Genomic DNA, 12,272 nt, shown 5'->3' with positions numbered 1-12,272 from the left:
GGAATCTAGGCGCTTGATTTAATTCTCTCCACTCATCAATATATTGCCCATTGAATCACACATATCAGAAGTCACTGGATATGCTGCTAGCCTGCAACGTATCCATATTAATTACTTTTACTCAGAAGAACTAGCCTGAGTTATTCACCATTAAAGGAAAAAAAAAAATCAGTTTTATCTAGAAAATTTGAGAATTCTGATAGTGGGACATCGTTATTCCTGAAATCTTTTAAGCGGCAAAAAAGTTCAAATGGTGAAATGATATCAGAAGCCTACATGTTGAAGATGATCAAATTTGTCATACTATTATTGAGTGAAAGTGAATCAGCAGTGTTGGGAATTGAGCTGAAGATCACTTTGAAGTTGTTGGTTTTCCAACGTTGATTAATTTTAAGTGCTATTGCTATAATGGAGAACAACATAGTGGGAATTGACTACTTGTGTGCAAAACATAAGCAATATAATTAGCAGTCAAGCTATAACCTGGGTAGAGCAACTATTGCCAAATGCAGAGATGACCCTAGAAACTATATTATTCAAGAACTGCAAAATCTTGTGTGCAATTTCAGCAGATTTTGAGAATGGAAGAGCAAAGAAGTAGTACTGGGAATTCAAGATCCTGCTGCTTTGAAGTTTTGAGCACAGGTCAAATCAATCATGATCCGAAAGGCTCACCACCCAAGAATATTAATATGTGAAGTAGTTCAAAATTTTAATGAGAAGTTTATGTTTATTCCTTAAAGCTTTTACTGAAAATGACATAAACCTAATCATAGCAGATTAAGAATGGAAGTTACGGCATGTATGTACTGGGAAAACCAAGCCACAAAAATCCTGATTACACTGTCAAATCATTCTATACATCTCTATGTCCAAATAGTGTTTAGCATGTTAATGATCCCTTAATATATTACAAGGAAAAGAGTCATATATCATTCTGTATAGTTGAATTCATCATCTGTATGTGTTTATTGAAATGGTCCAAATCCACCAACCTGTGGGCATCTAATAAATTGCAGACACACTTCTAATTTCTGAGCAGATTTTTAATCCATTTAAGATAAATAATTCTGAATCACAACCAATAAAATCCATCTCTGATTGAATATATTAATGTAGTGGTAGAAAAAATCATGAAAGGCAACCAGGCATTGGACAAGCATTTTCAAGGCTCCCCCACAATTATTAAAATAATCAATCATTTTAGGGATGAATTTATGTTTCCACTGCTCTTATTTAGGAGAAAAAAAAAAACCCACAACACTTTTATAAATGATTAATTTTCCCTAATTATTTTAATTTAACCAATTCTATCTTCAGCTTTTTAGAGTGGCCATAGGTCTCCATAGTAATAGATGTTGTAAAAACATGGATAGAATAATATTATTTTACTAAGAAAATCCAAATATTATGGTTTTTTAGTCTTGTACCTAATGACTAAGTTTTCACTAATACAAAGTTTCATAGGATTATCAATCAAAAATCAATCACAATTCACACATCAGAATGGATATTTATTAACCAGTCATTTCACACATTCTGGCTTTCATATCTTTGAGACAGCTACCCCTTGGTTAAATTATTCATGGCATGGCATGTATTATGTAAACTATTGGCTGTACTTTATATTGCAGATTAAAAGATTGCCAAGATTTCAAGTTGAAGTGCAAATAAATTCCTGTAATGATGAGATTCAAGATGTGGGTTTGATCTGATCTGATCTTGATGGTGGAAATGGAAAACATTATTTAAACAATGATTGGGGCTGTTTTTGCCCAACACAAACAGTGTAAAACTGGGCCTCATATGCTGTCCATAAAGTTGAGGAATGGTTTCTAAATATGATGGGCCTGGTTACTATCTCTATCAAAGATTCCAAGCTATTTTTGTGCATTTTTAATATTTTATTATTTAATTATATATATAAAAAAAAATGAAAATGAAACTTTATCAGTGAGATTGTAATTATTCTACTTATCTTAATTGTTTTTAATTATAATTCAACTGAGTATTCTATCATTAGTCGATATGTCCGAGTGGTTAAGGAGACAGACTCGAAATCTGTTGGGCTTTGCCTGCGCAGGTTCGAATCCTGCTGTCGACGTTTTCATTTATTCATTTTTTTTAATTTTGCTTGGGTTAGGTCGAAATTCGTATACTTTTCCAAGGGCAAACACGTCTTTTTACTCAGTTCAACCATCGTCTTCATCACATATCACCGCATGCCGCATCAGTCGCTCCCTCCATCTCCCTGTCCTCCATGGCCTCAGCTCTTCACTCAAATCTCACCTTTTCCACTTTCCTCTATCCAAAACCCAATCTCAAAACCCTAACCAAACCTCCGAACACCACTATAGCTACAACCATACGCTGCGGCGGTCCTCGATCCAACCGCGGTCCTCTCGTCAGAGGCCGTATCTTAAGTACCGAAGCAATCCTTGCTGTCCAATCTCTCAAACGAGCCTATAAAAAATCATCATCAAACCTCACAGATCTCCCTGATCTCTCCCGCCTCATTAAATCAGACCTCCTCTCTATACTCCGCGAGCTCCTCCGGCAAGACCTCTGTCCCCTCGCCATCCACGTGCTCTCAACGCTCCGATCTGAATACTCTGGCCAGATTGATTTGGGCCTCTACGCAGACGTAATCTCTGGTCTCTCTAGGAACAAATTGTGCGAGCACATTGACAAGTTAATTGAGTATTTGGAGAAAGATGAGGGTGGGATTCAGTGGGAGACAGATAAGGGATTGTTGAGGGTGATAAGAGGCGTGGTGGATGCGGGAAGAAGGGAATCGGCGGTGAAGATTTGTGAGATTTTGAGGAGGAGTGGGTGTGGGGAAACGTGGCCGGCGGATGAGTATGTGGTTGGTGTTTTGAGTAAAGGGCTAAGGAGGATGGGGGAGACGGAGTTGGCGAGTGAGGTTGACGAGAAATTTGGTGGGATTTTTAGGGGCAAGTTGGAGAATTTGAGAGTGTAAAATAAAACGTTTTATTAGTGTTGGTGTAAATTTTGGCTATTTTTATTTACATTTGCTTTTTAAATTAAAAAAAGGGTATATAGTAATTTTATATTATTAAAGTAAAATTATTTATATGTAAAGTTAAATTTTTAATGAAAATCAAGGAAATAATATAAATAATATTTATGAAATTGCCGTGATAATGGACACAAGCTAATTTTAAGTTGAAATTAGCCGTTTTGCTTTCCGTTTGTGGCCAATGACAGGAGGATATTAAATTCGATTGAGGGGTGAATTTGTATAAATTTAATATTAAATTATTCTAATTTAATTTTGACTTTGTTGAGAACGATTTTATTTTATTTTCAATTATAAATATGATTAGGTTTTGAATTAAAAAGAAAGTTGGCAATTGCTTTAATGATTCAAATTTTGATTTAATTTAAAATTAATAAATATTAATTAATGTTAATTTTAATAATTTATTCTAATTTAATTGTAATTTTAATTCATGGCATGAGCAGTGTAAATGAAATGATAATAAGGGATAATAAAGATTAAGTGCATCTAGTATACGTGTATTTATAAAGTAATTAATTTTATTTTGATAAAAAATTTATTTTGACTTTTAAAATTATGTCAAAAAATTTTATAAATTTTTAAAATATTTTAAGATTTAATTAAACTCTTCTATTATTTATGCAATACATTTAAGTCTCAAATTAATAGAAATTAGCTAACATTGAATCAATATTGACTTGCACGATCACATGACTCAAGTTTGCCATTTATTTCCATTGTTACCGTCATCTCTCTTGTCACTCGCATGTCCACCAATGCTACCACTTGCACTGAATGAGTTTTACTTTATTTGATCGAAGGAATAAATATTTGGGAATTTTAATTGATATATTTTTTGGGGGGTTTTCATTTTTTGATTCTGTGTGAATGCTTGCTTGCTTGCTTTAGGTGGTGCATTTGCATAAAAGGAAATGAGTGAAAAATGGTAGTTGTCCTCGATTCACCATGATTGGTGAGAGCTTGGGTTCAACATATCTTTCCTGAGAAGCTTAGTGCAAGTTTACTCATTTGTATTATTTTGATTATAATGGTTGTGCTTTCACTTCTCCACTTGCTTAGATTTTTGGTTGCAAATTTGTCTTACATGTATTATCCTATCATCAGTTTATATATGATTTCTATTGTGTACAGCAATGATGCCTCAATTGCCAGGAGGTCAGAGTTTTGTTATTTTTCTATGTGACAATAAGATTTGTTAGAATTTGGGAGATAATGGTGTTAATTTTAGTTCGATTATTTGGGACTAGATTGAGCTATTACTTGAGTTGGCTAACTACATTAAATGGTTCTGTTAAAAGGATAACCTTGCACCTTCCATTTGCCATTCGATGCTCACTGAGCTTTTAGCCTTTTTATTGAGAAAGTGAAGAAACAATGAAAATTTTTGAAAGAGAAGGGAAAGGTGAAGGTGGCGGTGGTTTGATGATGGCTGAAGGGCACTTAATTGTAGCTTTCTAAACGGATTTATTTCTGTTAATTTTGAACTTGAATATCTCGTTTTAAATAGTTAAAAGAGCTTAATTAAAATTTAAAATATTTTAAAAGCTTATATAATTATTTGAAATCATTTTAAAATTTTAAATATATCATTTATATATTTTTTTAATTTTAAAATATATTTATTTTTAAATGAAAATTCTATGCATTACTTTTTAGCACACTAAATAGCATAATGAATTGAAGTGATAAAGTGAAAATGTGGTCTCATATGAAAATTTTATGTTTAAAAGCCAAGTGTAACTTTCAAAGGTAGTTCTAAATTCCCATTGATTTGGAATAGATGAATACAGCCCAGTAAAGGTTATGGGAGCTAAAGATATTCTCATATTCATATAATGAAATGGCAACCATCCATTTTATCTCACCTGGATGTATGTGTGTCTGTATATATATATATATTTAAAGAGATACAGTATAAATTATATTACTATAAATTATATTATAAAGTTACATCATAATTTTAATTAATCTAAATTAAAATATACACAAATAATATAAGCTAATAAAATTAATTTTCATGGTTTATTAAAAAAAAAATACATGTAACTTTTTAATTTCAGAACCTCAACCCAACTTACCTTGCAATTGGACCACAGTCAGTAGCTGCATATGTGAATAGTGCTTAGCGCAGCATCTCCCTCTATCTCTCTTACTCTGCTTCAAGCCCTAGAAATCCCAGAATCACATCATTATCGGTCGGTTGCAGCTTTTTTAAAATGAGTACTACCAATACTTCGCCTCCACCAGAAGATGCATGGGTTCTTGCTTACCAAAAATTGCTTCCTCAATGGCGATCGGTCACCCTCTCATCTCACCAGGTTTTTTTTGTTCTTTGTTTCTGTTACTTCCTTTTAATTTCCCCTTCCAACTATGAATTTGGGCTTTTCTTCATCTTCTGGCGCATTTTTTTTTTTTGTTCTTTCTTGTTGTTTTCTTTTACAAATTTTTTGGTAAATAAATCAATCCCTTATAAAAAGTTAAGAACTTCAGACGGTAAGAATTAATTTTCCTATTGCTGAATTACGATAAATGACTGAAATTTCCCCTATTTTCACCATCAAATGTTTATGGTTATGGAGGTATTGCAGGGTTAAAAAGAAAAGAATATATATATACACTTTTCTTCATCTTCTGGCGTATATTTTTTATATTTTGTTGTTGTTGTTGTTTTCTTTTAGAAATTTTTGGGGAAATAAATCAATCCCTGATAAAAAGTTAAGAACTTCAGGCGGTCAGAGTTAATTTACCTATTGCTGAATTACGATAAATGACTGAAATTTTCCCTATTTTCACCATCAAATGTTTATGGTTATGGAGGTATTGCAGGGTTAAAAAGAAAAGAAAAGAATATATATATATATATACACACACACACACACACACTTTTCTTCATCTTCTGGCGCATATTTTTGTTGTTGTTGTTGTTGTTGTTTTCTTTTACAAATTTTTTGGGAAATAAATCAATCCCTGGTAAAAAGTTAAGAACTTCAGGCGGTCAGAATTAATTTTCCTATTGCTGAATTACGATAAATGACTGAAATTTTCCCTATTTTCACCACCAAATGTTTATGGTTATGGAGGTAGTGTAGGGTTAGCACACACACACACACACACACTTAATAGACGACATGCAAGGCAAGTTTCCAATTTTCTGTAGTTCTGGACATGTCTAGTTTCTACTTCAATTTGTAGAGCAAAATTTGTAATTTTCTATCTGGTCATGTGTTGGAAGAAGATTTTTGAGCTGGGCCTATGTGCAATTAAACTGCAATCTTAACCGTGTTTTAATGTTTCATTTCTGTGGCAGTCAAGAATACCAATTTCAATATCTAGAGTTAATCAATTTGATGCTGCAAGATTAGACATTGAAATGTCAGCAATGCTAAAAGAGCAATTGGTCAAGGTCTTCTCTCTAATGAAGGTATTTGTTTGGCTCTTCTGGTTTATTCATTTTAAATTATTTGGTCATGTATATTGATCATATGCTGCATGAGGCAATGTTTAATTTGTTTCTTCCATTTATTGGGATTAGCCAGGAATGTTATTTCAATATGAGCCAGAACTTGATGCTTTCCTTGAGTTTCTTATTTGGAGGTTCTCTATTTGGGTAGATAAGCCTACTCCAGGAAATGCTCTGATGAATCTGAGGTATAGAGATGATCGTGCAGTGGTACCACGAGAAAAAGGTAAGCAGGTCTGCTCTTTTGCTGCATATGCTGTTATTTTATGAGGCTGGCTCTAGTTTTATGTGTTAATCTTAGATTATTATGTTTACATTGAATGCCTTTGCACTTGATAGGTGCTCCTCTAGCAAATTCAGTGGTTGTAGATGACTTTCATTGCTCTCATGGACCTGTTTAAATAGGCTTTTTATGTGCTTGTGAATATGTTCTTCATCTAAGCTATGATCACCCTTTTTGGGAATCTTATGGGCCTTTTAAATTCACGTTCTTTATGCTTTGATATGACTTAATTTCTGTGATTTCATCAATGGAACTTGTGTTTTCAATATATTTAAATCGAAGATTCATGTCATTCTAACATTCAAAAGGTTAAAAAGGCTTAAGGATTGTATCGGACTGGTTTGAAACTCTAGTTGAGCTGAGTAAGTTCATGTACAAGTTCTTTGATAATTCACCATTACAATGATACTTGGCACTTTTTATCTGTTACCAGCTTGAACTAGTTGTCATCTAACTTTTGCCTGGCACACTGTGTTTCCTACAGTCAGAACAGGTTTGGAAGGACCTGGACTTACTATGGCTCAGAAACTTTGGTATTGCATTGCCACTGTTGGTGGTCAGTATATCTGGGCTCGCTTGCAGACATTCTCTGCTTTTCGTAGATGGGGTGATTCTGAACAGGTACTTTTTTGTTTATTTGTTTTAAATATTTTCTTTTCACCCTGGAAAAATTGGTGGAGGATTGAACGGGGTAGTAATTTGCTTTTTGTATTCTTCAGAGGCCATTAGCACGGCGAGCATGGATTTTGATACAACGTATTGAGGGACTTTATAAGGCTGCTTCATTTGGCAACCTACTCATATTTCTTTTCACAGGAAGGTACGATTTTGAGCATGGTTTTTCTAATTTTCTAGAAGAACAACTAGTACAAAATTAAGCCATGAAATTTAGTTAACTTTGGTTTTTATAAGATGTTATTGTTAGATAAACATTCTTGATTGTTATTGGTGACTCTGTTTTTGAAAAATTATTTATAACTGAATCTGTGCAAAGAAAAATATTAATGTATCTATTGTTTCAATTTGACAAAAAAATGACAAATAAATGGGTAAGCATTTGAATTGATCAATTGCATGTCATTCTCGATATAAAAAGAAAGATTATATTGACCTTACTTGTTTGATTTACAGCGAAACAGATGATCTGTAATAAAATTTTAAGATGACCAAGTAATAACCGTATATTTAGGCTAAATTAATTTGTCATATATCACTCTTCTCTATGGATTAATGTGGAATATTATTGATCTTTGGAAATGTAACTTATGCCTTTGTTATGGTAGTAGTGATTTCTGACAGGATTTAAGAATTGTTCTAGCAAAAGTTTACTACATATCATTTGCTGATGCATTTGCATGGATGACTCCATATATTTACTTATTTTGGGAAAATCAATTCTTTTGTTGTTTACTTATTTAAATTAAATATCTTCTATTTTTGTGACAAATATCATAATTGTATTATATAGTTTTATTGTTTGAAAAATTCATAACTTGAAAAGAGTGTTTAGTTGATGACCTCTTTGTAGTTGATGAATCTTCATTTCTTGTCTTGTTTTGATGCAGGTTTAGGAACCTTGTTGAAAGAGTCTTAAGAGCAAGGCTTGTCTACGGACACCCTAACATGAACCGAGCTGTTAGCTTTGAGTACATGAATCGCCAATTAGTGTGGAATGAATTTTCGGTAATTGATTCTAAATTCCCAGTATCTATGAGCATTTGTTCTTTAATAAGATTTACATGCTATCTAGTCTATGTTGGCTCGAAATTTCATATACAAGGCAAATGCCTTTAATAACTTGTTTTGTTATATCTGTATCTTTGTGCTGCTCTGAAAGGTCTCTTTCTGTTCTTATCAACTTGTTCTTTTGGCTCCTGAATCATCTAATGTCCTTTTGGTATTTAATAATGCTCTTCATTATTCAGAATTGGCAAAATGATTGCTTTTAATTAATCAATTGACATTAGTGATGGATAAGCTGGAGTGAGACTGCGTACTGTGCTTAGACAAAGCCCAGAATTTTTTTCTTTTAAAAAAGACAACAACATAAACAAAAAAAGGACCAACTCATAGGTTGATAGAGAGGAAAAATGGAATTGCAAATCAGATATGGGGTCACTTTTTTTTTTTTTTTCCCTCTTACATGAGACAAATTACCTACTATTTATACTCATGGCTGTATTCAGTATTTCATTTCATCTAATCATTTATTGTTGCCTTCAATTTTAACAATTTGTAAGTTCTATACCATAAAAACCCTGCAAAGTAAAACATTTTGGATGCCTTGTCGGCATGCTCAAGCATTACCTGAAACTAAAATGCATCTTTAATACCTCCTTGCAGGAGGCTTATGTCGTGATATGATGCCTGTTCAGTTATTTTGTTCTCTTTCCTGGGCTTCCTTTTGATAAACACCTTGTGCGAACTGTTCTAGACCTTGGCTACAAAGTTAAGAACAATGTATTAGAGGAAATTGAAGGCCTCAAAATTGTGTATACAACTAATGAGATTAAGTTTCTAATTATTCTTTAACTTAATGTTTTGAAGTAGATTCGAGCAAATTGCTATTAAGCTGGATATTATTATTAAAACTCCTTGGGTTGACTTGAAATTGACTAGAGTAATTCTTCTTTTAGATGGCCTGCTGCTGAAACCTGTCCAGGTAAATCTTATTACAGAGCTCATTGACTACATGGTTGTGTGCCTCCACCATTTATTATATTACTAGCTTTGGAGGATTTATACTAGTCACTTGATTTTGTTTGCCTCTTTTAGAGTTTCATGTCCTTTGGCTACTGCTTGAAATACCTAAGTATCAGCCACGATGAAATCTGTCTTGGCAAATTTGTTCTTGAACTTGCATTCATTTGGTGATTTGCAGGAGATGCTGTTGTTGCTTCTTCCTCTTCTTAACTCATCATCCATAAAAAACTTACTTAGTCCATTTTCGAAGGACAAATCCTCTAGTTCTGCAGGAGATGATGGTACTTGTCCTGTTTGCCAGGCAATTCCAACCATTCCATTCCTCGCCCTGCCCTGTCAACACAGGTAAATTAATTATTTTCCCCCTGTCCTCAATTATTTCAGCTTTTTGGAAGCTACATCCAGCTTAGATTCTAGACTGCATACTGCATTATCGGTTCCTTTTTCTATGGTGATAAGGCCTAACTACACATTCTTAATCCTTGTAGCATATTGCCTTATTTTTCTTTTTCCAGTTTTATTTTTTATGTGGCTTACTGGGTTGTAAATAGCAGTGGCAAAATCCTAAGCCCCAATTAGTGCTCATTTGCTCTTCTGTTTGGCTTTTAAGTTATTTCATGGTCTGTAACACTTCCTAAAGCAACATTTCCTAACACACCCTACGGCAATCTTTCCATTCTTTAAATACTTTTCAAATCTGGCTTCAGGCATAATGTTTTGCTTCAAGTCTTGACTTTTTCCTATTGGCAGGTACTGCTACTACTGCCTTAGAACACGATGTGCTGCATCTTCATCATTTCGGTGTCCTAGTTGCAGTGAACCAGTGGTAGCTATGCAGCGGCATGGTTTTTCAGCCAGTGATACAAATCCTAGTTAAGAACTGATAAGATCAATATAAAGTACTGTAAGAGAAAAAAAAAAGAAAAGAAAAGTAGTGCCAGAATTAGGCATATAATTTAATCACGGGATAAAGTTTTTTTTTATTTTTAGAAGCAATTGTTCCCCAATTGAGCCGGGAATCATTCTTTGTCATAATTCTAAATTAAGAAATTCTTCTCTCAATTCATAAATTCCTCTGCACAGTTGTTTTCTTCTTGATTTACAGCTCCATTATGCAACAGTTTGACACCTTGTTCAATAATTGGAGTTGAGTTGACCCATTATTGAGTTCTCTAAGGTCCTTTCCTTTGGTTTCTGTAATGTACTGGTGCATGTAAGAATAATTAAAGCCCATAGCAGTGGCTGCAATCGCTATGAAGTGATAGCAACTGGTGGGTGTTCGTGTGAATGCTTTTGTAAGAAATGCATATATTTCACGTCTCCAAGCCTCACTTTTTGAGTGGAAGCGTGTACACGATATAATTTATGCCCAAACACCAGATTGAAAACAAGATGAGAAAACGTTGATGCCTTGGCCTGAAATAGGTAACTTTGGTGCATTTCTTTGTTCTTTGCCTTTTCTTCTTCCTCATTGGCAGGATGGTTTTGTAATTTCATCATGCTCTAGGGAACCTTTCCTCAGATCATTGCATCCGCCATGAACGGCAAGAGGTAGCTTTCCCAGAGTCATGATTATTTTCTAGCTGCTCTCTGTTAGTCTGTTATATCTGTCTGGTTCAGGTGGTTAAGCAGGTAGGAGGCTGGGGTGGATGGAGCTCTTGTAGCATACTCTTGAAAACCATTAACATTGTTGAGAGGGATGTAATTTTTCAAACTTTAGGGAGTAATTAATTGATGAACTATATGACAAAGGTCTTGTTTGGCAACAATTTTTAAAGTGTTTAATGTTTTGATCCTAATTAAAATATTAACTCTTATTTGGAGGTATAAATATTTATAATAGTATTTAGAAATTAAAAGAGTAGATCATGAAATATTATTTCTTTAAGGTAATGTTTGGTATTTTGATTAGAATCATAAAGATAATATCATTATTTTTATATTTAACCGCTATTTTTATTAAATATTTTTACTTTAAATTAGCATATAATTAATTAATTAATTATTAATAATTAATATCTATAATTAATTAACAATTAACAGTAACTAAAATAGTTAACCGTTACTAGAACAGACCTAAAATCATCTCTGGATTTTTCTTGAATGTTTGGTAGATGATTTAAAAAAGGGTTCAGCACTAAACTAATAGAAATTTAGCTTAATGACAAAATCTTTTCATTCCACTCTCTCCTTTTTATATTAATACCCTTTTAAAATAGAGACTTCATTCGAGCTATATTAGCAATCAAATCATATATTTAAACTAATCATTAACTATATTTTATATTATAAATACAATATTCTAATTTTTGTTCTTTTTGTTGGTTTCTGAAATTAGGTGATATCATAAGATTCATGCTAATTAATCAAAACAAATATCATTATATTAGATTTTTTTTATAGATATTCAAGGAATACTTGAAGCTTCCCTAATATCAACTGATTTAACATGGAAGTTTGGTCTCGACATTCTGCCTCAGAGGGATGTCTTCACATCCCAATAAACAGCATAGATCTCAGAGGATGGCAGATGATGTACCCTTGTAATTAGCAGAGCTAATGTTGTACATATATTTTTTGCATATATCTTCATGTTGGGATTCCACAAAACAATCATTTTCATTCAATTTGTGGGCCTACTAAACGTTGGATGCATTATATATCAGTCAAAGGATATCGTCAAATATCTAATGATTTTCACTGTTAGATATTTTATCTTTCACCTTATTAACTGTGTAGCTATGGACTCTTCAAGAATTACTTCATTCTATAAAACAACAAAT

The 12,272-nt window shown here is 33.1% G+C and overlaps 2 protein-coding genes and 1 non-coding gene across 3 annotated transcripts; all 3 read left to right on the top strand.

The window, feature by feature from the left end:
- The first annotated feature begins 2,022 nt into the window (after positions 1-2,022).
- On the top strand, positions 2,023-2,104 carry TRNAS-CGA (transfer RNA serine (anticodon CGA)). The gene has a single exon. It is a non-coding gene; the product is annotated as a tRNA-Ser (tRNA).
- Positions 2,105-2,185: 81 nt separating this feature from the next.
- Positions 2,186-4,255, top strand: LOC110639921 (protein THYLAKOID ASSEMBLY 8, chloroplastic). Its single transcript, XM_021791047.2, has 2 exons — positions 2,186-2,954; positions 3,932-4,255. The coding sequence occupies exons 1-2, from the start codon at positions 2,261-2,263 to the stop codon at positions 3,946-3,948; spliced, it is 711 nt and encodes a 236-aa protein (XP_021646739.2). The 5' UTR covers positions 2,186-2,260; the 3' UTR covers positions 3,949-4,255.
- Positions 4,256-5,098: 843 nt separating this feature from the next.
- LOC110639947 (peroxisome biogenesis protein 2) lies at positions 5,099-10,571 on the top strand. Its single transcript, XM_058150067.1, has 8 exons — positions 5,099-5,361; positions 6,351-6,464; positions 6,576-6,729; positions 7,271-7,407; positions 7,506-7,606; positions 8,352-8,469; positions 9,668-9,834; positions 10,240-10,571. Exons 1-8 carry the CDS (start codon positions 5,260-5,262, stop codon positions 10,364-10,366), a joined length of 1,020 nt encoding a protein of 339 aa, XP_058006050.1. The 5' UTR covers positions 5,099-5,259; the 3' UTR covers positions 10,367-10,571.
- The last annotated feature ends 1,701 nt before the right edge of the window (positions 10,572-12,272 follow it).

The sequence above is a fragment of the Hevea brasiliensis genome, chromosome 1, assembly GCF_030052815.1.
Source record: "Hevea brasiliensis isolate MT/VB/25A 57/8 chromosome 1, ASM3005281v1, whole genome shotgun sequence".
In the NCBI taxonomy this organism is placed as follows: Eukaryota; Viridiplantae; Streptophyta; class Magnoliopsida; order Malpighiales; family Euphorbiaceae; genus Hevea; species Hevea brasiliensis.
Note: the sequence above shows the minus strand (reverse complement) of the source record. Positions and strands in the feature narration are given on the sequence as shown.

Bases quoted from the DNA above. Each gene is read 5' to 3' on its own strand.
- LOC110639921 (XM_021791047.2), top strand. From the start codon at position 2,261: ATGGCCTCAGCTCTTCACTCAAATCTCACCTTTTCCACTTTCCTCTAT.
- LOC110639947 (XM_058150067.1), top strand. From the start codon at position 5,260: ATGAGTACTACCAATACTTCGCCTCCACCAGAAGATGCATGGGTTCTT. The intron at 5,362-6,350 runs GTTTTTTTTGTT...TTTCTGTGGCAG, and splicing joins TCACCCTCTCATCTCACCAG to TCAAGAATACCAATTTCAAT. The intron at 7,607-8,351 runs GTACGATTTTGA...GTTTTGATGCAG, and splicing joins ATATTTCTTTTCACAGGAAG to GTTTAGGAACCTTGTTGAAA.